Source organism: Tamandua tetradactyla, chromosome 3 (assembly GCF_023851605.1).
Source record: "Tamandua tetradactyla isolate mTamTet1 chromosome 3, mTamTet1.pri, whole genome shotgun sequence".
Lineage (NCBI taxonomy): Eukaryota > Metazoa > Chordata > Mammalia > Pilosa > Myrmecophagidae > Tamandua > Tamandua tetradactyla.
In genome coordinates this window covers 210,216,721-210,244,340 of record NC_135329.1, presented here as the reverse complement: position 1 = coordinate 210,244,340, position 27,620 = coordinate 210,216,721, and the positions used below count along the sequence as shown (strand labels likewise).

The window sequence follows — 27,620 nt, the reverse complement described above, 5'->3', positions numbered from 1 at the left end:
ACCACTTCACACCTATAAGAATGGCTGCTGTTAAACAAACAGGAAACTACAAATGTAGGAGAGAATGTGGAGAAATTGGGACACAGGCACTGGTGGTGGGGAATTATAATGGTACAGTCACTATGGTACAGTTCGGTGGTTACTCAGCATGCTGGTTTGAATTTGTGGTGGAACCCAGAAAAGCCATGCCCTTTAATCCCCATTCAGTATTGCTGTGTGGGAGCATTTTCATTGTTTCCATGGAGTATAACCCACCCAAATGTGGGTGGTAACTTTTGAATGGAAGATTTCCATGGAGGTGTGTCTCCACACATTGAAGGTGGAGTTGCTTACTGGAATCCTTTAATAGAGGAAACATTTGAGAGATTGCCTTTTGTAGAGCCATGAGAAAGCCAGAAGACACTGCCATGTTCACCATGTGCCCTTCCAGCTGAGAGAAAAACAGTAAACTTCACTGGCCTTGAACCAAGGTATCTTTCCCTTGATACCTTAAATTAGACATTTCTATAGGCTTGTTTTAGTTGGGACATTTTCTCAGCCTTAGAACTGTAAACTAGCAACTTATTAAATTCCCCCTTCTTTTAAAAGCCATTTCATTTGTGGTCTATTGGATTCTGGCAGGCAGCAAACTAGAACACTCAGAAAACTAAATATCTAGTTGCCCTATGACCCAACAATACCACTACTTGGTGTATAACCAGAAGAAGCTGAAAGCAGTGACACAAACAGAGATTTGCACACCAATGTTGATAGCAGCAGTATTCACAATTGCTAAAAGATGGAAACAATCCAAGTGCCCATCAACAGAACAGTGAATTAACAAAATGTGGTATATACATATGATGGAATATTATGCAGCAGTAAGATGAAATGATGTCCTGAACGATATGACAAGATGGATAAGCCTTGAGGACACAGTGCTGAGTGAAATAAGCCAGACACAAAAGTACAGATAGTGTATGATTGCATTTTTATGAACACGGTAAAGGTAAAATCAGAAGTTTATAATAAAGACTATAGGGGACCTAGGGATACACAGAAGCTTGAGATGAGTGAAAAGTCTCCTAATGAGGTTGAACTTAATTGTAAGGGAGTAGATGGACATGAAGGCAATTCACTAGCGGGTATATAAGTAATTTTACCATATTGAAGGTGAACATGATTGAGAGGGGTTGTATAAACTCATGTGTTGCACTAATTAACAATACAAATAGAAATAAGTTCTTGCATGAAAAAAAAAATTACCTCCAGAATAGTCTCTTGACTTATTTCAACTCTCTTAGCCACTGATGTGTTATTTTGTTACATTTCTTTTCCCCCTTTTGCTCAGGTAGGCATTGTCTATCCACAGTGCCAGGGCCAGGCTCATCCCTGAGAGTCATGTCCCATGTTGCCAGAGAGATTCACACCCCCAAATAGCAGGGAGAGTAATGATTGAAATTGCAGAGTTGACTTGGGGGGGGGGGCACATCTGAGTAACAAAAGAGGTTCTTTGGAAAAAATGCTTAGGCATAATTATGCGTAGAACCTATATTTTCCATTACAGAAATCAGTTTCATAAGAGCAAGCCTCACAATCAAAGGATTGGCCTATTAACTTGGGAGTCCCTAATGTTTGAGAGAGTATCAGGGATTTCCCAGATGGGAAAGTTTAATACCTCCAGAGTTTTCCTCCCATCCCTCAAGGGACATTGCTAGTACTTTTTAAATTATCTGCCTAATATACTCTGGAATGTATCGGGGTATTACATTAAGTTATACAGAATTGCAAGACCTCATTCCCAATTCTAGGCTCCATGTATTTAGGTCATTTATCTGAACTGGCCAGAAAGGTTAAGTTAGACTGTGTGCTACAGAAAAGTTGAGGTTTGGACAAAATAAAACTCTCTTCTTTTATTCTCATACAGTAGTTGAAATTCTGAAATACGGACAACATCATCCTTTACCCGGTATTCTGACTTACCTGAATCCCAACCAGATCAGCTTAGTTCTTACCGCTAATTGAAGGCTGATCTCTTTTCCAGCTTCTTCAGCAGCTGCTGTATGTAGGAATGCTGACTTTCAGAGCTGCAGAACTTCAACTCTGACTCTTAAGTGTCACACAGGTACCCAAAGGTCCAAGAAAATACCAAGTTATACACATATAGCATAACATCTCAAAATTTAGAAATAACACTTAAAGTTCAGGCATAAATGTGACTGCTGTATGAGCTTACAATTCAGACCCCAATTTTTTAATAAGTATTTTCTATAAGAGACCATAAAATATCTGTCCATTTGTTTCTGGCTTATTTCACTCAACATAGCCTCTTTATGGTTCATTCACCTTGTGGTGTGCCTCCTGATTTCATTCCTTTCTGTAGCTGCACAATATTCCATCATATATATACACCACAGTTCACCTTTCTGATTCTCAATGTATTCTTCGGCTACCTCTATCCATTGGGTATCACGAATAATATTGTCATAAAGCTCAATGGGCAAATGTCTATTGGAGTCCCTACTTTCAGTTCTTTTGAGTATATTCCCAGGAACAGGATAGCCTAGTAACATGGTGACCCTATATTTACCCTCCTGTGGATCCACTTCATTAACCTCCAGAGGGCTGCCCCATTCTGCTACCCTACCAATATTAAATACGATACCTCTCTCTCCATATTTTCTCTAGCACTTGAGTTTTTCTGCTTATTCATTTTTAATCTGCAGATTTTGTTGAGATATATTTATACAGCATATATAATATCCAAAATTTAAAAATCAATATTTCACTAATTGAATCTTCAATTAGTTGTACAATCATCATCATTCTCAATTTTAGACAATTTTCATTGCCACGGAGAGAAAGATAACAGATAGATACACCAACACCAAAAAGAAAATCCCAAACTCCCCTTAACTCTTGTCCCTCCCTCCAATTATTTCCCACTAGTACTGTTGTGGCACCAGTGATGTATTTCTGTTAAATATGGACCATAGCATGCAATAAGTAGTTTTTTCCAGAGATCCCTCTATTATTAACTCTTTCTACTAGCATCACACCTTGAAGTAGTTCATGCAAGAACTTATTTATATTTGTGTGCTAATTGGTGACATACATGGTTCTAAACAACATCTTTCTATCATATTCACCTTCAATATGGTAATATTACTTATAAACCCACTGAACTACCATCACCTCTACCCAGTCCCATACTTTTATTTTTCTATTCCCATACTCTTAAGTTCAACCTCACTAACTTCTCTGTACATATTAGGTAAACATTTCCCCTTCTCTAGTTTCTGTCAGTGTCTAGGTCCTCTCTATTCTCCATTTTAAGACTTTGAGTTCACATTTTCCAGGGGGTTCATATTAGTGAAAACATAGTATCATTTTGTGTTTGGCTTATCTCACTCAGTATTATTTCCTCAAGGGTCATCATGTTGTCATATGGTTCAGGATTTCATTTCTTCTTACTGCTGCATAATATTCTGCTGTTATATATACCACATTTTGTTTATCCATTCATCTGTTGATGGACACTTGGATTATTTCTTTCTTTTGGCAATTGAGAATAATGCTGCTATGAATACTAGTGTGGTAATGTCTGTTCATGACACTGCTTTCAGCTCTTCTGGGTAAGTATGAGTAGTGGTATTGTCCAGTTGTAAGGCTACTCGGTATTTAGTTTTCTGAGGAACTACCAAACTGTTTTCCACAGCAACTGTACCATTATACATTCCCACCAGCAGTGAATAAGTGTTCTAATTTTTCTACATCCTCTCCAGCATTTGTGGTTTCCTATTTGTTAAATGGCAGTCATTCTTCTAGGTGAGATGATATCTCACTGTGGTGTTGATTTGCATTTTCCTTATAGCTAATGAAGAAGAACATCTTTCCTATGTGCTTTCTAGCCAGTGGTATTTCCACTTAGTAAATAAATGTATAATCATATATTTTGCCCATTTTATAATTGGGTTGTTTGTTCTTTTGCTGTTGAGTGTATGATTTCTTTATATATACTGGATGTCAATCCCTTATCAGATACATGGTTTCAAAATATTTTCTCCCATTGTGTTGGTTGCCTTTTAACCTTTTTGACAAAGTCTTTCAAGCCACAGAAGCATTTAATTTTTTTGTCACAATATTAACTGTAATGGAGCTTTTCAGACTACAAATCACTATGTATACAAAATGTATATCATGATAAGTAACCAATTTATATCATTTCTTTCAGTCTGTAAATGCTTATATCATTCAGTTCACACACAGATTGCAAATAATATGTATTTTTTAATCTCTCTGTGCCTGAGACAAACCCACATAAAATTTTACAAAACAGGGTAACCAAAAGAAGGAATTGGCCAACAAAGATGATGTGCACTAAAGAAATGAAAAGTAATAATGCTGGAAGTGAAACTGAATTTGAACATAAATGAAGTGACAGAAGGAACAGTTGACTGTGGGAATGTTGACATTGCTGCCATTTGAGACATTCCTGGTGTGGAAATGCCAAGGAACTTAATGAAGATGAGCTTACTAACATAACTGAGGAAAAGTAGTTGTGATGAAAAGAATGAAGATGCTCCCGAAGAAGTGATGCTAACAAAAAACTTCACACTAAAGGAACTCTAGGAGATTATTTCTTAACATTAAAACTCAAGGATTACAATGTTGAAATCTGCTAAAAACTTAGACAGGAATATGACAATTCCCCAAGGTTACAGAATCTTGCATTATAAGTTATACAATGAAAAGAAGGCAAGCACTACTTTTAGTAAGTTTTTTTCCTTACAATGAAGTAAACACTTTGGTTCTCAATATTTCTAATATTTTAAATTAAAACATGCAAAATAAATGTCATTTAAACCATTTTTTCAAGAAAGATAAAGGATTTGAGATTTAAAAAATTTTATCATCAAAATTCCGGAGAAGATGGCGGCTTAGTAAGATGCACGGGTCTCAGTTCCTCCTCCAGAACAGCTACTAAAGAAACAAAAACGATACAGAACAGCTCCTGGAGCCATGACAGAGACCAAAAAGACAGCATACCCCATTCTGGAACGGCTAAACCGGCTGGGAGAATCCACTGCGGTGAGATCCCCGAGGGGCGCGCGCTTTACGGTCCATGGCAGCTGGGGGCTGGAGACCCTCCCTTCCTCCTTCCCAGGCTGGCTGGGAGATTTGGACAGGCGGTCCCCTCAAGCCACGGCGGCCGGTGCCCCCCCCCATGCGTGGCCTCCCGGGCAGGCTGGGAGATTTCGAGGGGAGGTCCCCCAAGCTGCGGAGGCCAGCGACTGGGGTCCCTTCCACACACGTTACTTCCTGGTCTGGCTGGGAACTTTGGATCGGCAATCCCCAAGCCGCGGTGGCCGGTGCCCCCTGCCATGCTTGGCTTCCCGGCCAGCTGAGAGATTTAGATTGGCACTCCCCCAAGCTACGGAGGCCGGCACCCCCCTCACGCGCAGATTCCCGGGTCGGCTGGGAGATTTGGATCGACACTCCCCCAAGCCACTTCGGCTGGAGACCCTCCCCCACAGCGAGAGGCTTCCAAAGTTAAAGGAGCCACAGCATCTTTTACTGGTGGGACCCGCAGACAGACGAGCGCCACACACTGGGCAGGATAGGAAAAACAGAGCCCAGAGATTTCACAGGAAAATCTTTCAACCTACTGGGTCCCACACCCAGGGAAATCTGATTAAATGCGCAGATGCCAGCAAAAAATAACGGATCATGCCAGGAAAATTGAAGATATGGCCCAGTCAAAGGAACAAACCAATAATTCAAATGAGATACAGGAGCTGAGACAACTAATTCTGAATATACGAACAGAAATGGAAAACCTCTTCAAATACAAAATCAATAAATTGACGGAGGACATGAAGAAGACATGGGCTGAACAAAAAGAAGGAATAGAAAGTCTGAAAAAACAAATCACAGAACTTATGGGATTGAAGGACAAAGTAGAAAGGTGCAAAAAACAATGGATACCTACAATGGTAGATTTAAAGAGACAGAGGCTAGAATTAGTGAACTGGAGGATGGAACATCTGAATTCCAAAAAGAAACAGAAACTATAGGGAAAAGAATGGGAAAATTTGAGCAGAGGATCAGGGAACTGAACGATAATATGAAGCACACAAATATACATGTTGTGGGTGTCCCAGAAGGAGAAGAGAAGGGAAAAGGAGGAGAAAAACTAATGGAAGAAATTATCACTGAAACTTTCCCAACTCTTATGAAAGACCTAAAATTACAGATCCAAGAAATGCAGCGCACCCCAAAGAGAATAGACCCAAATAGGCGTTCTCCAAGACATTTACTAGTTAGAATGTCAGAGGTCAAAGAGAAAGAGAGGATCTTGAAAGCAGCAAGAGAAAAGCAATCCATCACATACAAGGGAAACCCAATAAGACTATGTGTAGATTTCTCAGCAGAAACCATGGAAGCTAGAAGACAGTGGGATGATATATTTAAATTACTGAAAGAGAAAAACTGCCAATCGAGACTTCTATATCCAGGAAAATTGCCCTTCAAAACTGAGGGAGAAATTAAACCACTTTCAGAAAAAAAGTCACTGAGAGAATTTGTGACCAAGAGACCAGCTCTGCAAGAAATACTAACGGGAGCACTAGAGTCAGATACGAAAAGACAGAAGAGAGAGGTATGGAGAAGAGTGTAGAAAGAAGGAAAATCAGATATGATATATATAATACAAAAGGCAAAATGGTAGAGGAAAATATTATCCAAACAGTAATAACTCTAAATGTTAATGGACTGAATTCCCCAATCAAAAGACATAGACTGGCAGAATGGATTAAAAAACAGGATCCTTCTATATGCTGTCTACAGGAAACACATCTTAGACCCAAAGATAAACATAGGTTGAAAGTGAAAGGGTGGGGAAAGATATTTCATGCAAATAACAACCAGAAAAGAGCAGGAGTGGCTATACTAATATCCAACAAATTAGACTTGCAATGTAAAACAGTTAAAAGAGACAAAGAAGGACACTATCTACTAATAAAAGGAACAATTAAACAAGAAGACATAACAATCATAAATATTTAGCACCAAACCAGAATGCCCCAAAATACATGAGGAATACACTGCAATCACTGAAAAGGGAAATAGACACATATACCATAATAGTTGGAGACTTCAATTCACCACTCTCATCAATGGACAGAATATCTAGACAGAGGATCAATAAAGAAATAGAGAATTTGTATATTACAATAAATGAGTTAGACTTAACAGACATTTATAGGACATTACATCCCACAACAGCAGGATACACCTTTTTCTCAAGTGCTCATGGATCATTCTCAAAGATAGACCATATGCTGGGTCACAAAGCAAATCTTAATAAATTTAAAAAGATTGAAATCGTACACAACACTTACTCGGATCATAAAGGAATGAAGTTGGAAATCAATAATAGGCAGAGTGCCAGAAAATTCACAAATACATGGAGGCTCAGCAACACACTCTTAAACAACGGGTGGGTCAAGGAACAAATTGCAAGAGAAATTAGTAAATATCTCGAGGCGAATGAAAATGAAAACACAATATATCAAAACCTATGGGACACAGCAAAGGCAGTGCTAAGAGGGAAATTTATTACCCTAAATGCCTATATCAGAAAAGAAGAAAAGGCAAAAATTCAGGAATTAACTGTCCACTTGGAAGAACTGGAGAAAGAACAGCAAACTAATCCCAAAGCAAGCAAAAGGAAAGAAATAACAAAGATTAGAGCAGAAATAAATGAAATTGAGAACATGAAAACAATTGAGAAAATCAAAAAGACCAGAAGTTGGTTCTATGAGAAAATCAATAAGATTGATGGGCCCTTAGCAAGATTGACAAAAAGAAGAAGAGAGAGGACGCAAATAAATAAGATCAGAAATGGAAGAGGAGACATAACCACTGACCTCACAGAAATAAAGGAGGTAATAACAGGATACTATGAACAACTTTATGCTAATAAATACAACAATTTAGATGAAATGGACGGGTTCCTGGAAAGACATGAACAACCAACTTTGACTCAAGAAGAAATAGATGACCTCAACAAATCAATCACAAGTAAAGAAATTAAAGCAGTCATTCAAAAGCTTCCCAAAAAGAAAAGTCCAGGACCAGACGGCTTCACATGTGAATTCTACCAAACATTCCAGAAAGAATTGGTACCAACTCTACTCAAACTCTTCAAAAAAATCGAAGTGGAGGGAAAGCTACCGAATTCATTCTATGAAGTCAACATCACCCTCATACCAAAACCAGGCAAAAATATTACAAAAAAAGAAAACTACAGACCAATCTCTCTAATGAATATAGATGCAAAAATCCTCAATAAAATTCTAGCGAATCGAATCCAACAACACATTAAAAGAATTATACATCATGACCAAGTAGGATTCATCCCAGGTATGCAAGGATGGTTCAACATAAGAAAATCAATTAATGTAATACACCATATCAACAAATCAAAGCAGAAAAATCACATGATCATCTCAATTGATGCAGAGAAGGCATTTGACGAGATTCAACATCCTTTCCTGTTGAAAACATTTCAAAAGATAGGAATACAAGGGAATTTCCTTAAAATGATAGAGGGAATATATGAAAAACCCACAGCTAATATCATCCTCAATGGGGAAAAATTGAAAACTTTCCCCCTAAGATCAGGAACAAGACAAGGATGTCCATTATCACCACTATTACTCAACATCATGTTGGAGGTTCTAGCCAGAGCAATTAGACAAGAAAAAGAAATACAAGGCATCAAAATTGGAAAGGAAGAAGTAAAACTATCACTGTTTGCAGACGATATGATACTATACGTCGAAAACCCGGAAAAATCCACAACAAAACTACTAGAGTTAATAAATGAGTACAGCAAAGTAGCAGGTTACAAGATCAACATTCAAAAATCTGTAGCATTTCTATACACTAGCAATGAACAAGCTGAGGGGGAAATCAATAAAGGAATTCCATTTACAACTGCAACTAAAAGAATAAAATACCTAGGAATAAATTTAACTAAAGAGACAAAAAACCTATACTAAGAAAACTACAAAAAACTGTTAAAAGAAATCACAGAAGACCTAAATAGATGGAGGGGCATACAGTGTTCATGGATTGGAAGATTAAATATAGTTAAGATGTCAATCCTACCTAAATTGATTTACAGATTCAATGCAATACCAATCAAAATTCCAACAACTTATTTTTCAAAAATAGAAAAACCAATAAGCAAATTTATCTGGAAGGGCAGGGTGCCCCGAATTGCTAAAAGTATCTTGAGGAAAAAGAACGAAGCTGGAGGTCTCAAGCTACCGTACTTTAAGGCATATTATGAAGCCACAGTGGTCAAAACAGCATGGTACTGGCATAAAGATAGATATATCAACCAATGGAATCGAATAGAGTGCTCAGATATAGACCCTCTCATCTATGGACATTTGATCTTTTATAAGGCAGTCAAGCCAACTCACCTGGGACAGAACAGTCTCTTCAATAAATGGTGCCTAGAGAACTGGATATCCATATGCAAAAGAATGAAAGAGGACCCATATCTCACACCCTATACAAAAGTTAACTCAAAATAGATCAAAGATCTAAACATTAGGTCTAAGACCATAGAACAGTTAGAGGAAAATGTAGGGAGATATCTTATGAAACTTACAACTGGAGGCGGTTTTATGGACCTTAAACCTAAAGCAAGAGCACTGAAGAAAGAAAGAAATAAATGGGAGCTCCTCAAAATTAAACACTTTTGTGCATCAAAGAACTTCATCAAGAAAGTAGAAAGACAGCGTACACAATGGAAGACAATATTTGGAAACGACATATCAGATAAAGGTCTAGTATCCAGAATTTATAAAGAGATTGTTCAACTCAACAAGAAAAAGACAGCCAACCCAATTATAAAATGGGAAAAAGACTTGAACAGACACCTCTCAGAAGAGGAAATACAAATGGTCAAAAGGCACATGAAGAGATGCTCAATGTCCCTGGCCATTAGAGAAATGCAAATCAAAACCACAATGAGATATCATCTCACACCCACCAGAATGGCCATTATCAACAAAACAGAAAATGACAAGTGCTGGAGAGGATGCGGAGAAAGAGGCACACTTATTCACTGTTGGAGGGAATGTCAAATGATGCAACCACTGTGGAAGGCAGTTTGGCAGTTCCTCAAAATACTGAATATAGAATTGCCATACGACCCAGTAATATCATTGCTATGTATCTACTCAAAGGACTTAAGGGCAAAGACATAAACAGACATTTGCACACCAATGTTTATAGCAGCATTATTTACAATTGCAAAGAGATGGAAACAGCCAAAATGTCCATCAACAGAGGAGTGGCTAAACAAACTGTGGTATATACATACGATGGAATATTATGCAGCTTTATACAGAATAAACTTATGAAGCATGTAATAACATGGATGGACCTAGAGAACATTATGCTGAGTGAGACTAGCCAAAAACTAAAGGACAAATACTGTATGGTCCCACTGATGTGAACTGACATTAGAGAATAAACTTGGAATATGTCATTGGTAACAGAGACCATCAGGAGTTAGAAACCGGGTAAGATAATGGGTAATTGGAGCTGAAGGGATACAGACTGTGCAACAGGACTACATACAAAAACTCAAAAGTGGGCAGGACAATACTACCTAATTGTAATGTAATTAGGTTAAAACACTGAATGAAGCTGCATCTGAGCTATAGTTTTTTTGTTTGTTTGTTTTTATATATATTTTTTGTATTTTTTATTTTTATTTTTTCTCTATATTATCATTTTATTTCTTTTTCTGTTGTCTTGCTATTTCTTTTTCTATATCGATGCAAATGTACTAAGAAATCATGAGCATGCATCTATGTGATGATATTAAGAATTACTGATTGCATATGTAGAATGGAATGATTTCTAAATGTTGTGTTAGTTGATTTTTTTTAAATAATAATAAAAAAATTTAACCTAAGAATACCTCATAGAAGAGAGGACACTTGTATAACCTTTAAATAAGAAAGTAGCATTTGAATAAATAGTGTTCTGAACTCATTTCTTTTTTAGAAACCATAACTTCATTTTGTGAGCTAACATATCCCTGGTAATACTTACTACTTGGGAATAGTGTTGAGAAAATTTTGAGTTTTTTCTTGGAGATAAGTACCTTAGTTATTGAAGAGCTGATTGCATTTCAAACTTGGGCTTTTCTGACCTTTGAAGGTTGCGCGGGATTGGACTGAGGGATTTTAGGCTATTGTAAAGTAATCATTTGTGTGTTGTGAATATAGATTATGTAAATTTCTGGCTGTATTCCAAACACAAGCATACATTTCTTCCTTCTTCCATTATTTGGTAGTATCTCTGTCTCTTCTTCCCATCATGAATACTGGTGTTGGAAGGTAGTATGCATGTTCAAAGAGCTTTGTAAGTTTGTTATCAAAGTTATTTCTAATTGCATGCACTCTGAGTAAATAAAGACTAAAGGTGGAATGAATAGTGTTTCTATTATTTTCCAACTCTAAGATGATCATATTTTCAGATTAAAGTGAATCTTGTTTGTTGTAAAAAGTTTGTGAAAGTGAATTTTGCATCTACCTACAAGCCCTGAATGAATATTGAAAGTGGTAGAAGGTTTGAGAAACTTAATTTTGTTTATCGTAGCCATTGCTGACTACAAGCTCTTCATGAATATGGAAAGTTGTAGAAGGTTTATAAAAGCGAATTTTGTCTGTCATAGTCAATGTTGACCAAAAATTTGATAAGCCCATTTATAATAATTTTTAAAAGCTTTTGTGTCAAACAGCATATGACACAAAATTAAAGTTTAGTTTTCACTCTGTTAAAATAATGTGGATTGCATATAAATATCACCTCTTAAGTTAAGGTGTAATGGTGAGGCTGGAGGGAAGTGCCTGAAAATGTAGAGCTGTGTTCCAGTGGCCATCTTTCTTGAAGATGATTGTATAATGATATAGTTTCTCAGTGTGACTGTGTGATTGTAAAAACCTTGTCTCTGATGCTGCTTTTATCTACCTTATTGACAGACAAGTGAAACATATGTATTAAAAATAAATAAATAATAGGGGAACAAATGTTAAAATAAATTTAGTATATTGAAATGCTAGTGATCAATGAAAGAGAGGGGTAAGGGGTATGGTACGTATGAAATTTTTTGTTTTTATTTCTCTTTCTGAATTGACACAAATGTTCTAAGAAATTGTCATGATGAATATACAACTATGTGATGGTATTGTGAGTTATTGATTATATATCAAGAATGGAATGATCATATGGTAAGAATGTGTTTGTATGTTATGTTGAATAAAAAAATAATGTGGATTGTTAATTTTCTCTTAATGAAAATGTATATAAAAAGTTTTCTTAGCCTTGAGTACTCTATCTAGAAGAGAAGTATCTTATATCAGAATAATATCCTTGTTAATGTTTATGTTTACCTTATCATCCTTTATTTCAAAAGACAAGTCCTCTCACTTTTAAAGGAAAACTGTTACAAAGGATTTGTCCTTTCACCTTGTAAAAGTGAGGGGCTAAAATAGTTTAACATATTTGTGCTGGTTTGAATTTGTTATGGAGCCCAGAAAAGCCATGTCCTTCAATCCTCTTTCAATATTGCTGGGTGGGAGTATTTTGATTGTACCCATGGAGATGTGACCCACCGAACTGTGGGTGGTAACTTTTGATTAGATGATTTCCATGGAGGTGTGCCTCCCACCCTTGAAGATGGAGTTGCTTATTGGAATCCTTTAAAAGAGGAAACATTTTGGAGAGAGTCCCTTTTATAGAGTCACAAGAAAACCAGCAGATGCGGCCATGTTTACCATGTACCCTTCCAGATGAGAGAGAAATGCTGAATGTCATCAGCCTTCTTGAAGCAAGGTATCTTTCACTGGATGCCTTAAATTGGATATTTCTATAGGCTTATTTTAATTGGTTAATTGGAACATTTTCTCAGCCTCAGAACTGTGAACTAGCAGCTTATTGAATTCCCCTTTTAAAAAGCCATTCTGTTTCTGGTATATTGCATTCAGGCAGTTAGCAAACTAGAACCATATTACATAGGAGGTTTGGGAAGTATCATAGTGGTTAAGGGGATTTTCTATCCTTTAGTAATCTAAATTTGCATGGGTGGAATGTTATTCATATATTTAGAGATTGTATAAAAATTCCTAAAGACTTAACAATGTTCTTACTGTCCATGTTATATCCTGATACTGATCTCTATGATGTTAAGATAATGGAATGATGTTGTTAGTCATGGTTTTAGTTATTCTTAGAAAACGGCTATAGATCATGGAACCAAATTTTCTTGTCAGTCACACTGCTTTACTCTAATGCATCTCTAAAAGTAACTGCAGTCAGCTATAGGTCAGAATTTCTCTGCAACAAGGAGGGATTTTAAAAGGGAAATAGTACAAATATATAAATTATGTTTTACCTGTGATTAATAGCTCTTGTAAATGTAAAAGGTGAAACAGGAAAAATAAAACTCTGCTATGGTTTGTTAATATAAGATGACTGCCAAATGTTTTTATTGTTGAAAGTAACTTCATTTTAAAATATCTATAAGAAAATTAAGGCTTAGTTTGTAAGCTCTGTGCAGCAGTCATATTTACTCTTGAACTTTAACCGTTATTTCTAAATTTTGAGATGCTTTGCTCTTTGTATAACCTTGTAGTTCCCTGGAACTTTAGGCATCAGTGTGACACCTGAGACTCAGAGTTAAAGTTCTGCAGTCCTGAGAGTCAGCATGACTCCATACAGCAACTGTTAAAGAAACTGAAGAAGAGATTTGAGATTTGATTGCAATTAATCTGGTTAAGACTAAGGAAAATCAGAATACAGGGTAAAAGATAATATTGTCTGTATTTTACAATTTTAACTTCTGTGTGAAACCAAAAGAAGAGATGTTTATTTTGTCCAAAATTTACATTTTCTGTAGCACACTATCTAACTGTATTTAAACAACCTAATTCAGATTTACTTGACATGGAACCCAGAATAAAGAATAAAACCTTAATATTCTGTAGTTAATGTTATACCCTGATTCATTTCAGAGTATTTTATGCAGAAAATGCAAAACTATTTGCAAAGACCCTGAGAAGAAGTGAAACTGCTAAACTTCCTCACTTAAGGAATTCCTGATATTCTCTTAAGCAATAGGGTACTATTTACCTCCCAATTTAGTAAGCCAAGCCCTTGATCTTGAAATTTGACCTTATAAAACTTATTTCTGTACTGGCAAACCTAAGCCTACTTATAATTAATGGCTAAGCATCACCCCCACAGAAACTCTTCTGTTACTCAGATGTAATCTCTCTCTAAGCCAAGCCCTGCACATAAACTCAGTACCTTCCCCCCTATGCCAGACATGACTTCCAGGGGTTTAAGTCTCCCTGGCAATGTGGGACAGGACTCTCATGGATAAGCCTGGATCTGGCATTGTGGGATTAGCTGACAAAAAAAGGAGAAAAGAAATAAAGATTTAGTGGCTGAGAGATTTCAAATCAAGTCAAGAGGTCATTCCGGACCCTATGAAAGTTTCAGCAGGTATTAACAGACTGCCACAGTATGCCAAGCCCCAACCAATAGTATTCCTGGAAACCCTAAGGATACCCTGAACTCTATAAAGGTTTGTTTATCAGAAACTTAAAACCTCTGGATTTATTCCTATGCCAGATAAGCCCAGAAACACAGAAGTACCAGTCTCTCCAGGACAACAACCACTTTTGTCCCTCTGCCCCATAGTATTGACGCCCCTTTTCAGCATGAAGAAATTAGATGTCATCACCCTGATATCCCTCAAAATTGGGAGAATTATCAAATGAGAGGGAAGAGATGTAACTGAGAAGTTAAGATTTAATGAAGGATTATGACTACTGAATTATTATATGAATAATCCTTTTTTCTTTCTTATATATTAGAGTAGAAAGAGGGAAATACCCAAAATCTCTGAACTATATTTCAGCTGCCCTGATTGCTTATAATGATGGTAAAAAGCTTTTATCTTGTGCCTTTGTGATTGTAAAAGCTGGCACTCTCTTTATTCAGTCTTTTTCTCAAAGTAACTTATAAGGGCAAATCCCCTAATGTTAATGGAGGAAATTGAATCAGTTCAGAACCAACCATTAACTGGCTCCATCACAGTTTCACTCCTTTACATTTGTAAATTGTTTCTGTCTATACCTGCTATTGAAATGAAAATAATTCTGTCCCTCTCCCTTTCTGCTTAAACTTGCTATTGAAATTGTAATGACTTCTTCTCCTTTTGTTAGGATCCATAAAAACCCTGAACCCTCTAGACTGGGGGAGATGGATTTTTAGACCACCAGGCCATCTATTCTCCTCCTCTTCATCTAACAATAAAATCTTTCTCTCTTCAAAACTCCAGCATCTCAGGAATTGGTCACTTGAGTGCACCAGCAGAGAATCCACCACCTTTGTCTGGTAACTGTACTGGCATGAACAGTGGTGTTCCAGCAGCTGGCAGGGAAAGGAGTGAAGGGGAGCCCACTTCTGGGGGGAACCCAGACTGAGACAGCCAGCCATGTTTGTTGTAACACCTTATTCCAAGACAATAATCATGAACTGGTACAAAGATTCAGTTATTGGGATAGTCAAAGCCTTGTTTGTAAAAGAAAAGAAAAGTTAAACCACTAAGGAGCTATACTTATGTAAATGCAGGTATGTGGATGCAACAGAATACTCCTTGGTCACTAAAAGTGAATTAAATGTTATACAAAAACATAGGAGAATGTTCATGATAGAATGAAGTGAGGAAAGCAGGTGAGAAAACACTGGATATATTTGGTATATCTGCAATTTTTCATACCTAGAATTATTTGCTTAAAGAGTAACAAATGATTACTCTTGAAAACCACCAGTGATTTTTAATTTCTTGCATGCATGTATCTGTGTGTGCACATGTAAGCATGTACACACATGCACGTCTATGTTTTTCAAATTTTCTTTCATAATCATGTATTACTTTTGTAATTATAAAATGTAAGTTGGGGGTCCAAGTGGTAGAATTCTCACCTGCCATGTGGAAGACCTAGGTTTGAGTCCCAGCCCATGCACTTCCCAAACAAACAAACAAAAAAATTTCAAGAAGGTGCTGCAATAAGGGATACTCTTATGGAAAAAGAATGAACTGTGACCTCCATCATACAGTATACAAAAAAAAATGTAACTTATCAATAAGGAAATAAACAAATGCAATATTAATGAACACAAAACAACTAAGGAACTTAATTTATATAGATTTATTAATACCTTTTTAATTGTGAGCAACTTCATATAAAATTAACTTGTCAGACACCATCTTTGAGTTTTTATCAAATCTGCATCCATTTGTCATAAATGATGATTGTCCTCTCAAATACACCACTCACCAATTTTAAAATTTTAAAAGCATCAGTCTTTTCCCCCAAATCAGAAATCCTACATTGTTCTCAATGGAATCTACGTCATTTATTCATTTCAAGTATAAAGTTTATCCCTAAAGGAATACATTTCCTTCTTTAAATACACAATGTGATGACACCTGTCACATCATGAGTATGAACTAGGAGCACCTGTTACCAGTGAAGGAAACTGTCACAACAGCCTACAGAGACAAGAGGGTGAGGTTAAAACTGTCACCTGTGGTGGTGGCAGCCAGGATCACCTCTTGGCTTCCCAACAGAGACCCAGGCTACATATTTCAGCAAGAAAAGGGTAATGGAGAAAGAGAGAAGAACCATCCAACCCTCTCAGCAATTCATTTGAAGGTTTATAGCACAGTCCAGATTAAATAAGGATACTGGAATTGCGGAAGAGGGATGCAATATAAATTTGCAAATATCTCCCTATAAATTGACTCGAGATTAGATTATTTTCATTACAAAGAAACACTCCGGGGGTGTCTACTTCATCGAAAAGTATTTCTTTAATAACAACAAAATGAATTAAACTCCGACTCTTTTTGCCAAATTGGAACTGACCAGGGAATGGATTAAAATTTCTCCGTGTTTCCCACCCACTTTTCAATGCGCCTTGGATTTAGGGGTTTTCTTAACTGGCGCCTTTTTCCCGAAGCATCTGCGGTAGCCGAAGAGGCAGCATTTCCAGGTGACGAAGAGGGCGGTCAGCACGACGGCCAGCAAGAAGCCGATCACGTCCAAGGAGTGGTACTGGTACCAGGTGAGGTCGTGGGCTGCCGGGCGCAGGTGCGGTGCCCCCTTGTGCCGCATCACAAACTCCACCCAGAACACGGCCAGGTCCAGCGGCTCCACGGGCCGGTCCTTGTGAAGGCTGGACAGGCGCATGATGTTCTCCTTGTAGCTAAGCACAGAGAAGTCACGTTAGAGCCTGGGACGCGGCGCGCTGCCCTCGCTCATGCTTGCTCACCGTCGGGAAGGCCACCAGGCTCTCCACATTCAGTAGAGGAAGCCTGATTCCATTATAACCAGAAAACAAAAATGCACACACAGAATAAATGTTATTTCTAATAAAGAAAGAATGCTAAATTTAGCATGAGGCTGGGTCTATGCAGCCTACCAAAGTAGGATGGATTCCTGTTTACTGTGGACTGCATAGACAGCTGAATCAGAACATCCAAATCCAAGATGGGTTAGATGCTTCAACTCTGAGTGCAACTGCACTACAAGAAGGAGAAAGGAGGAGAGGAGAAGGAGACGAAAAGGAAGACATTTGTATTCAGGAATAATTATGCTCGTTGGTGAGCTTAAACAAATCCCTAAGTTTAATGCATTATTATAGGTTAATTATTGGGTTACAAGTGGTTGCTAATCACATGGAACAAAAGATCAAAGTATATAAAGCATTAATATTGTTACACTAATTAGTAACATGATGTGGACCTCAGAAATGAGTGCTGTCAGTGCAGTGAGAGAAGTCGGGTTTTAATTTTATGGGCGGGTGAGCAGCAGGGCCCTGCGGCTGGCACCCTGGACTGCTGGGAAAAGTGGACTGGCCTTATGGGGAGAGCCTGACAATCCCTCCAGGAGTGTGACCTGAGGCTACACGGATTTTTCCTTTTTACACACTGGCACCACTCAGAGCAAGGCCAGTGCCTCTTTCACATATTAGCACCTCCAGTGCTTGAAGGCACTCACTGTTTCTCCGTGGTTTCTCCTCCCCATGCTGGTGTAACCAGCTGTGTAGACTCTCTGCCCTTCTGAGTACACTCCAGTTTCTCACATCTGAATTCCTGACTAACGTCTCTTTGAAAAGGAAACTACTATGGGGGAAGGCTCCTGACATTCCCTCATTGACACACTCATGTACACAGGTACACACACACACACACGGGACATATGCACACACATATACACGTGTGTGTGTGTACATGTGCATGCATGTGAACATGCATACTTGCACACTGATGCTCATGCACACTCATATTCTATTCTACACACACATCCTATCGAGTGTAGGATGAAGTCCCACCACTGGCCATCACTTCTCTCCCATGGGTTCTGATCAGGCTGTTACCAGTAAGCATGACAACAATACATTAAATTTCATTCCTAATTTGATGTGGTGGCTTTTGTCTTTTGGAGAATAGTTTTCAGGGCCACACTTGAATAAATTCATCTTTGCTTTTATTATAAGAGCTTTATCTGTGATATCATTTATGCACTCCTATATACAAAATTTCTCTCAGGTTGCAGTGCTGGAAAACTGTACCTCTAAGCAACTGTTTTGTTTTTATCATATGGACACTACACTTCTTGTAATTGAATATTTTTGTCTTTGCTTTGGCCACTAACAGCCTCTAATGTGGAGTCTGTTATCCACTTATAGAAATGTCCAGGAACATTTCTAGTCTCCAGTTTTCTGGAGCAGCTAGAAGGAAAAAGCTGAGATGATGGGATGGTAGCCCATGAAAACTCTGGGAAATGTCTTGAAACTACTTGTTGAAGAGTGCTTTGAAAACTATTGCTTTTTTCTTTCGTTGCTTTGTATATATGTACATTATACAATTAGAAAAGATAAAAAAATATATAGGCATAAAAAAAAGAAATGAACAGAATCTTATAAGTAGGATGTTTATTATGGTAACATTTTAGGTTTTTCATAAACTGAAGTTTTAAATACTTCAGAGAAAATGAATTTTAAAATTATAAATCTGATAAATTCTACAGGAATTAAAGAATTCTTCCATAAAGTGAATACCTCCCAAATTATTTTACTTATGAAATCTGGTATTTTATGTTTTTCTTTTTGCCTCTGAATATTTACTGTGAATGCTATGGCCAAATACAGGTAGCATTCCTCTGTACCTTCTTTCTTCCCCTTTATTCCTTTGTACTCTCTCTCTTACCTTTTGTCACTGATGACAGTTTTTATGGCATTTTGTAAGTCTTCAGAAGTCATTTCAAGGACATTCAGGGTCACTCCAGCTCCCCGGGAATCAATGCGCTTCGCATTGTCCATCTGATCACCAATCAAGGGCAGCATCACCATTGGAACGCCATTGCATATTCCTTCATAGATGCCATGAGAGCCACAATGTGTGATAAAGGCACAAGTCTTCGGGTGACCTGAAAACCCAAGCAAGAGAGAGAGAGAGAGAGACAGCTGCGGTCAGCTTACCGAGTTGTACACTCCAACATCCTCTAGGTTTGAAAGCACCCTGTACCATAACGTGAAATGCTCAATAGGCCTCTTGCCAGTCCCATAGCTCATCAAGGACCTGAGAGCCATCTCTTTGAAATGCAATTGTCAAGGAAAGTAACACCTTATCTCCCAGAGTCCTGGGAGAAAATGGGCCTAATTTCAGCTAGTACATGTGCAGCGGTTTGAAGGTGCATATATCCTAGAAAAACATGTTCTTAAATCCAATCCATTCCTGTGGGTATGAACCCTTTGTAAACGGGATCTTTTGATGAGGGGACGTCGGTTAACATATGACTGCCTCAATCAGGATGGGTCTTAATCTTGTTACTGGAGTCCTTTATAAATGGAATGAATTCAGATATGAGAGAGAGAGAAAGCCACAGGAAGGAAGAAGCTGAACATCAACAGAACTTGGAAGAGAAAGGAGAGACCAAGAGATGCCACCAGGTACACTGCCAGCCCCAGAGCACAACAGTCTGCAGGGAGAAAGCACTGCCTTGATGATGCCTTGATTTGGACCTTTTCCCAGCCTCAAAACCATGAGCAAATAAATTCCCATTGTTTAACCCCACCCATTGCATGGTATTTGTTTCAGCAACCTAGGAAATAGCAACAACTTGACTCCAAACTGCAGAACCTAGCTTCAGTCATAAAGATACAAAAAAATTAGTAATTTTATTTTGAAAACATGAATGCAATCAGTTGTATGTGTTTAGCAAAAAAAAAGAGAGAAATTTCTTTCTTTCTTTGCAGTCTCTTCATGGATTACCTGTGATGAATTTTGGGTTCATGCTTATTCAATAATGAAATGATTTTCTGTCTCTTCTATCTTTGTGGAGAGGTTTTCTGGGTTGGGAATAGAGAGACTGAACATACAGACAATTATCAGGAAACTCTGACCCTCAAGTTACCAGACCAGGAAACTCTGGTCAACTACCTGCAACAATGGTCCAGGAAGCTGGCTACTATCTACAACAACCAGTCCAGGAAGCTAGACCACAGTCCTTGTAACAATCAACCCAGAAGAGCCAGGACTCGAGCAATACCTGACAGTTTCCCTAATGTTTGCCACTACCTCCACCATGGTACCAACCAGAGAAAGCTAAATGTGCTTTTCTAACCAATCACACAGAATGCTCCACTTCTCACTAGCCAGCCTCCAGCCTCCTCATGCCACCAGCCTTCAACCAGGAACACCTGAAATTTTCCCTTTGTTCTTCTATAAAAGTCTTCCTCCTCCTCTGCCTCCCTACCTTTGAGTCTCTGCCAAAAGCAACTGATGGTGGCCGACTCCCTTGTTGTAACAAGCTCTGAATAAAGAGCCCTTTTGAGTGGGCTTCATTTACTTCCATACCATGTGTGACAGTTGGGTTCTGGTATCAACTTGACCAGGTGGTTATGCCCAGTTGTCTGGTTGGGCAGGCACTGGCCTGACCATTGGATATTTCATGGCTGGTTGACTGAATCATCAGTCAGTTGATTGCATCTTTGGCTCATAATATCTGCAAGAAACTGAGGCATGCCTCCCACAATGAGATAATCCAATTAGTCAAAGGGTTTTAAGGAAGAAGAGAGACTTTCGCTTGCTTCTCCAGCCAGCAAGCCTCTCCTGTGCAGTTCGTCCACACCCTTTATCAGAGATGCCAGCTTCACAGCATGCCCTACGGATTTTGGACTCTTCCATCCCCACAGATGCATGAGACACCTTTATAAATCTCATACTTACAGATCTCTCCTGCTGGTTCTGTTTCTCTAGAGAATCCTGACTAACATACCATGGTTCAACTGGTACATCAAATCCTCCCAAACTCACCAAGCAGATCATTTTGGGGTAGCCACTTGACAAGTTTTGTATTCTTCCCAAGATTAGAAGGTGGATTTCCTGTGTACCGCCAGAACACCTATTGCAGAGAAAAAAGAACAGGGTTTAAAGAAAAAACACACTCTGACCAAAAAACAAAAGCTGCTTGAGTAGCTAGAAAATGAGGTTCTCTGAATGAATATAAACTTTACAGGGCTGGGAGATGCATTGACCAGGAGAGTCTCTGTGATCTAACTTCCTCTTTCTCATTCTGGGGGCTTGATTCCTGAGGCAGGTTCACTTTGTGAAAATTCAGCAAGCTGAGCACTTACAATTTTCACACTTTTCTGTACTTCCGCGAAAAGTTTACTTAGTAAGATGAGGGGTTATAGAACCATAAAGACAGAAATAAACCTAGTGTCTTAACAGCATTTTGGAAAAATTTCCCTATGTAATATGAAGGACAGTATTCCTTAAGTTCTCTTCAGCACACTTTTAAGTCTCTTAGGAAAATGAAACTTTCTAGTAAAATGGATCATTGTTTAACAGAGTGGTTGAACGTTCCGTTACAAAAACGAATTTCCAATTAAGAACTGGGAATTGGCAGGGAAAACCCAAATCTAAATTCCAAATAATAGAGTTAATGCAAATACTAAAGTCTGGGGTTAGAACTCATATGAAGAGAGATATAAAGGAGTCATATAGAATCTACTTACTGTCTGAGGTATTTTACTCAAAGCATCAGCAATTTCCATAGCTTTCTTCTCTGGAATGTCTGAGACCATTGATCCCAAAGAGAAAACCACAATCCCATGTTCTCCAGAAGCATTAACATAGGCTTCAAACTCCTAGAACCAGGGGAGAAATTTCCATTTATTATTATTTTTTGTATTTTCTTTGGTGATTACATGCATACATTAAGCTCTGCATCAGATATCTTCCTCTTAAGAATGTGGTTAAAGGTATGCATATACATATTGATAACTTTATATCATTACATATTACATAATATATATCAAATAAATATTTTAGAAGCAGCAATTATTAATGTTTTGTTTTACAGTGTTTCCTTCTCCTTTCTTCCCTTCTAAAGAAAGAAGGCTTCTTGTCTACTGGGGTATCCCTTGGGTTCTCTTTCGAGATGCAAAATCCAGGTAATGGGCTAATTTGCTAAGGGGGAAGGTTTCATCTTACCCACTTCCCCAGGGCTACAAGTAGCTGCAGAGTTTCAGGGGAGAAAGCAGGTGTTCAGGAAGGAACTGAAAGAGGGAGAGAAGACAATAAACAAGGAGGAAGCATGTGGAGGGACACATATAGAGGAAGCATCTGGAGGGACACATATAGAGGAAGTACATGGGAAAGCGTATGGAGGGACACACAGAGAGAACGCACACAAAAGAAGCACATGGAGGGACACATATAGATGAAGCACAAGGGGAAGCATACTAAGGGGAATGAGAACATGGAGAGAGAAGACTTCTAGCAGTTTCTGGAAAAGGAAAGTTTGGGGGAGGGGAAATCTGCCCAAAGAGGACTTTCAGGAAGCTTTCTTTGGGAGGCATCAGGTAACACTCCTGCACTGCCCCTTTAAGCAATTCTACAGGAAAGATCTGTGTTACTTTCAAGGCTTTGGGAATCTAAAATGTACTTATAATCCAGTGACAGGTGTAAAGGATAATGACAAATAGCACTGCTATTACTGTAAGTAAGACCATTCCTTCTGTGTTAAAAGAAGGAACAGAAAATTAAGTACTGGGCTCAAAATAAAGGTCAAACCTCAAAGGGTAAAGACAACCTTTAACTACTTATAGCTTTCCCCTGCAACCTGTAGCAGGGTCTTCTATGTACATGGTGGACAATAAATTTTGGATGATTAACAATAATATTCATGTTAACTCCGCAGAAATTTAACCAGTCAACCTTGTATTTTTCAACCTTTCCTGCTGAAGAGTTGGTTAAAGTGTAAGTCAACTTTTCTGCCTTAGCAAGAATATATTGCAATATATTTGAATCTTTCTTTGCTGGCTATATACAATAAAGCAATATTCCCCCCAAAGTGTAAATGATAGAAAACAGGGAGAGAAACTCTTGAAAGTGTGCCCGTGACCTGACCGGGGCTGAATCCCAGCCCACTAAGCATATGATCCTCACCTGGAGGCACAGGCCCTGTTCTAGAAGATAATTCCTATAGCAGCGTGATCATGCTGTCAGCCGAGGGAGAACAGAACCTGAAGAAATCTCAGGATTCCTCTCACAAATATCCCCTTGGGCATCACAGCCTTCGCTATACAGGGAGGAAGTTGGAGATGAGACCAGGGGACTTCTCTCTAAAGAATCTTCTGGGCCACATGACCCAGGGATCAAGAAATAAAGAACAGAGAGGGAGTTGCGTGACAATGCCTCTACAGATTACACCTGTTTTCCTGCTGCAAGCAAAACAGCATCACTGGCAGGAGTTAGGGAAGCAGTCTGCAGAATTGATTCAAAGTCCTTCCTATTGTCTATATATCACCTTTTTTTTTTTAAAATCAGGAAGTGACTGTCTCCAACAAGTGAGTTTTGGTATATTTGAACTGTAAGTGATGAATGATCTTCTAGTTAATAATGAAAGTTACAATGATAGAAATGAGCAATTTCCCTTATATGAAGCAGCAGGACAGGATGTTACAAAATGTTTGCTTGTCAGGGGTGAGAAACTGATGGCAGGGATTCGCAATTATTAAATATGGATTATAGATTCTGGCGCCTCCACTCTGTCCCCTGCGGGTCTCTTCCGTGTGCAATGGACGGCATTGTCCCAGATACAGCAGTTGGTACAAAGCGGGGATCAGACGAGCTTTTCTCTACCTGTGTTACTAACGGACCCTTTACCATGAGCAGCAACTCGGCCTCTGCAGCAAATGGGAATGACAGCAAGAAGTTCAAAGGGGACAGCACGAGCACGGGGGTCCCATCCAGAGTGATCCACATCTGGAAGCTTCCGAGTGACGTCACTGAGGGCGAGGTTATATCCCTGGGACTGCCCTTCAGGAAGGTCACCAACCTCTTGATGCTGAAAGGAAAAAACCAGGCCTTTCTCGAGATGACCACAGAGGAGGCCGCTAATACCTTGGTCAACTACTACACCTCGGTGACACGTGTGCTGCGTGGCCAGCCTGTCTACATCCAATTCTCCAATCATAAGGAGCTCAAAACGGACAGCTCACCCAACCAAGCGCGGGCCCAGGCAGCCCTGCAGGCTGTGAACTCTGTGTAGTCAGGGAACCTAGCGCTGGCTGCCTCAACTGTTGCTGTGGATGCTGGGATGGCCATGGCTGGCCAGAGCCCCATGCTCCATATCATCATGGAGAACCTCTTCTACCCAGTGACACTGGATGTGCTCCACCAGATTTTTTCCAAGTTCGTTACAGACCTGAAAATCATCACTTTCACCAAGAACAATCAGTTTCAGCCACTGCTCCAACATGCAGACCCTGTGAGCGCACAGCTCGCCAAGTTGTCCCTGGACGGACAGAACATCTATAACGCCTGCTGCACACTGCGCATCGACTTCTCCAAGCTCACCAGCCTCAACATGAAGTACAACAATGACAAGAGCCGGGACTACACATGCCCTGACCTATCCTCTGGTGACAGCCAGCCCTCCCTGGACCAGACCATGGCCACTGCCTTGGGTGCACCTGGTATAATCTCAGCCTCCCCGTATGCAGGAGCTGGTTTCCCTCCCACCTTTGCCATTCCTCAAGCTGCAGGCCTTTCTGTTCCCAATGTCCATGGGGCCCTGGCCCCGCTAGCCATCCCATCAGCGGCAGTGGCGGCTGCGGGCCGAATTGCCATCCCTGGCCTGGCGGGGGCAGGGAACTCAGTCCTGCTGGTCAGCAACCTCAACCCAGAGAGAGTCACACCCCAAAGCCTCTTTATTCTTTTTGGCGTGTACGGTGACGTGCAGCGGGTGAAGGTCCTTCCTGTTCAACAAGAAGGAGAACGCTCTGGTCCAGATGGCCGACGGCAGCCAGGCCCAGCTTGCCATGAGCCACCTGAATGGGCACAAACTGCACGGGAAGCCGATTCGTATCACACTGTCCAAGCACCAGAGGGTGCAGTGGCCCCGCGAGGGCCAGGAGGACCAAGGTCTCACCAAGGACTATGGCAACTCACCCCTGCACCGCTTCAAGAAGCCTGGCTCCAAGAACTTCCAGAATATCTTCCTGCCTTCGGCCACCCTACACCTCTCCAATGTCCCGCCTTCAGTGTCTGAGGAGGACCTCGAGATCTTGTTTTCCAGTAATGGAGGGATCGTCAAAGGATTCATGTTCTTCCAGAAGGACCACAAAATGGCGCTGATCCAGATGGCCTCGGAGGCCATCCAGGCTCTCATTGACCTGCACAACCATGACCTGGGTGAGAACCACCACCTGCGCGTCTCCTTCTCCAAGTTCACCATCTAGGCGGCCACCTGCCAGGCCCCAGCCGCAACTTCCATCATTCCAGGAAAAAGCTACTTTAAAAAGCAGCTGAAGTGACCTTAAAAGACCAGAGATTTTATTTTTTTAAAGAAAATCAGTTTACCTGTTTTTTAAAAAATTAAATCTAACTTGCCTTGCTAACCTTGCGGTGATGGGATGACTCTCAGCTCCTGATGACTGGGGTGGGGCCCCACCCGCCCTCAGGTCTCACAGTGATGCCTTTTCCAGCCAGGCCCGTGGGGCTCGGGGGCTCTGGGTGGGTGTCCTGCACCACGGAATGGCCTCCTTGTGCCTTACACAACCTGCCGGTTTGCGAAGGGGCTCCTCGCGGTTATGTGTTCTGGGGAACTAGGGGAGGGGGTACAGCTTCAGATGAGTTTGCTTTGGGCAAAGAGCAGGGGCCAGCCCCACGCTTCTGCGTGGGATCATGTACTTGGCATCCAGCAGGGTCGAGCAGGCCAGCCAGGTGTCCCCCCACCTAATCAAGTGACCGCGATTCTCCCACTGCCTGTAGGGCCCCATGCGGCCAAGGTCGCTTCTCCAGCTCTGGGGCCTGGTTCCCCCCATAGTCTGACATGCCCGGGTGCCATTGCAGACACGTGCCTAGCAATATTTCCAGTTGACCAAATATCCTAATCTTTCCTCATTTATATGCAAAAGATAGTTTTAAGTAACTTTTTATGGCAAGATGCTTAATGGTGTAAGTGTAATATAAATTTCTTCCTTGCAGTTAAAAAAATATATATATGGATTATACAGCATGAATTATCAAAAACCTCTCCCTAAGGTAATAAGGAATAGGCTTTAGGGATGCAACTCAGGCAAAGAAAAGCTCTGAAACGAGGCAACAAAAAGATGACCCAATTAGAACAGCAGCATTAGCTGCAGAGTTGAAACACGGGAACCTGGAGATAAGGAGGGTTGGTGTGTCCTCAGCAAGAATATTAGCTCAGTCTGACCTGCCCCCAGCCTTAAAAGCCAACTCCAAAGTACTTCCATCTTAAGGAAACATGTGGGTGTGCATGCACACACACATACAGAGTGGTAAATCCACTCAGAGGAAACAAAGGAAGGGTTTTTGCATGAGTATGGTGATTCCTCTCCAACTGCAGGACATCAGTGATCTAATTAATACCCCCATCCCCATCCCAAGTGTCACCCACATTTTTCATATGTTTCCACAGAACGCTGAGGGCACTGATGATATTGCAAGATGAGGTTGGGTTTGCCCAGAAAGGAGGGGTCTCCCAGGACGCAGGGCTCCCAGTGCTACAACCGGACCAGGAAGGTTGGTCAGCCCAGATATGAGACAGAGGAGACAACAATGCTGAGCATACATGATTTTAACAGTGACCTCTGCCAGGCTGGTTTCTGAGGATGACCTGTAAAGGCCTGTTACTGACCAGCCTCCCCCGGGAGCAACCCTATGCCCAGTTCATCCGACCCAAGTCCTTCAGCTCATGGTGGCTTCCACATCTGAGGTCAGGGAGCCCAAGTCATCCTCCCCACTGTGGTTTCTGGCTGTGGCAGGAACGTCCTGAGGCACTACCTCTCTGGGATCTGCAGGACAGCTCTCTCCCTTTCCGCCTTTCTCTTACCCAGGGGGAAGGAGTACATCTCTAAGCTCTCCTTACTGAGTGATGAAATAGCTCTTACCTAAACTTCATTCATAAAAGCCATTGTTGGATTTGGGGGAA

At 40.1% G+C, this 27,620-nt stretch overlaps 1 protein-coding gene, 1 long non-coding RNA gene and 1 pseudogene across 8 annotated transcripts in view; 2 read left to right on the top strand and 1 right to left on the bottom strand.

Annotated features, from left to right (window-relative positions):
* LOC143678263 (uncharacterized) overlaps nt 1-27,620 on the top strand; it is a 338,248-nt gene that overhangs the window by 176,529 nt on the left and 134,099 nt on the right. The gene's annotated exons all lie outside the window — the stretch shown is intronic.
* LOC143678256 (UDP-glucuronosyltransferase 1A3-like) overlaps nt 16,281-27,620 on the bottom strand; it is a 67,931-nt gene continuing 56,591 nt past the window's right edge. For 3 of the 6 annotated variants that reach the window (XM_077155479.1, XM_077155478.1, XM_077155480.1), the window contains exons 2-5: nt 22,174-22,305; nt 21,470-21,557; nt 19,361-19,580; nt 16,281-17,355 (exon numbers count right to left, since the gene is read on the bottom strand). In XM_077155479.1, coding sequence (XP_077011594.1) covers nt 17,058-17,355; nt 19,361-19,580; nt 21,470-21,557; nt 22,174-22,305 — 738 coding nt within the window. In that variant the 3' untranslated portion in view covers nt 16,281-17,057. Of the gene's footprint in view, nt 17,356-19,360; nt 19,581-21,469; nt 21,558-22,173; nt 22,306-24,304; nt 24,510-25,615; nt 25,982-27,620 lie in introns of all 6 variants that reach the window. The other 3 variants (XM_077155481.1, XM_077155482.1, XM_077155483.1) reach the window with 2 other exon arrangements.
* On the top strand, nt 24,650-26,052 carry LOC143678257 (polypyrimidine tract-binding protein 1 pseudogene; annotated as a pseudogene).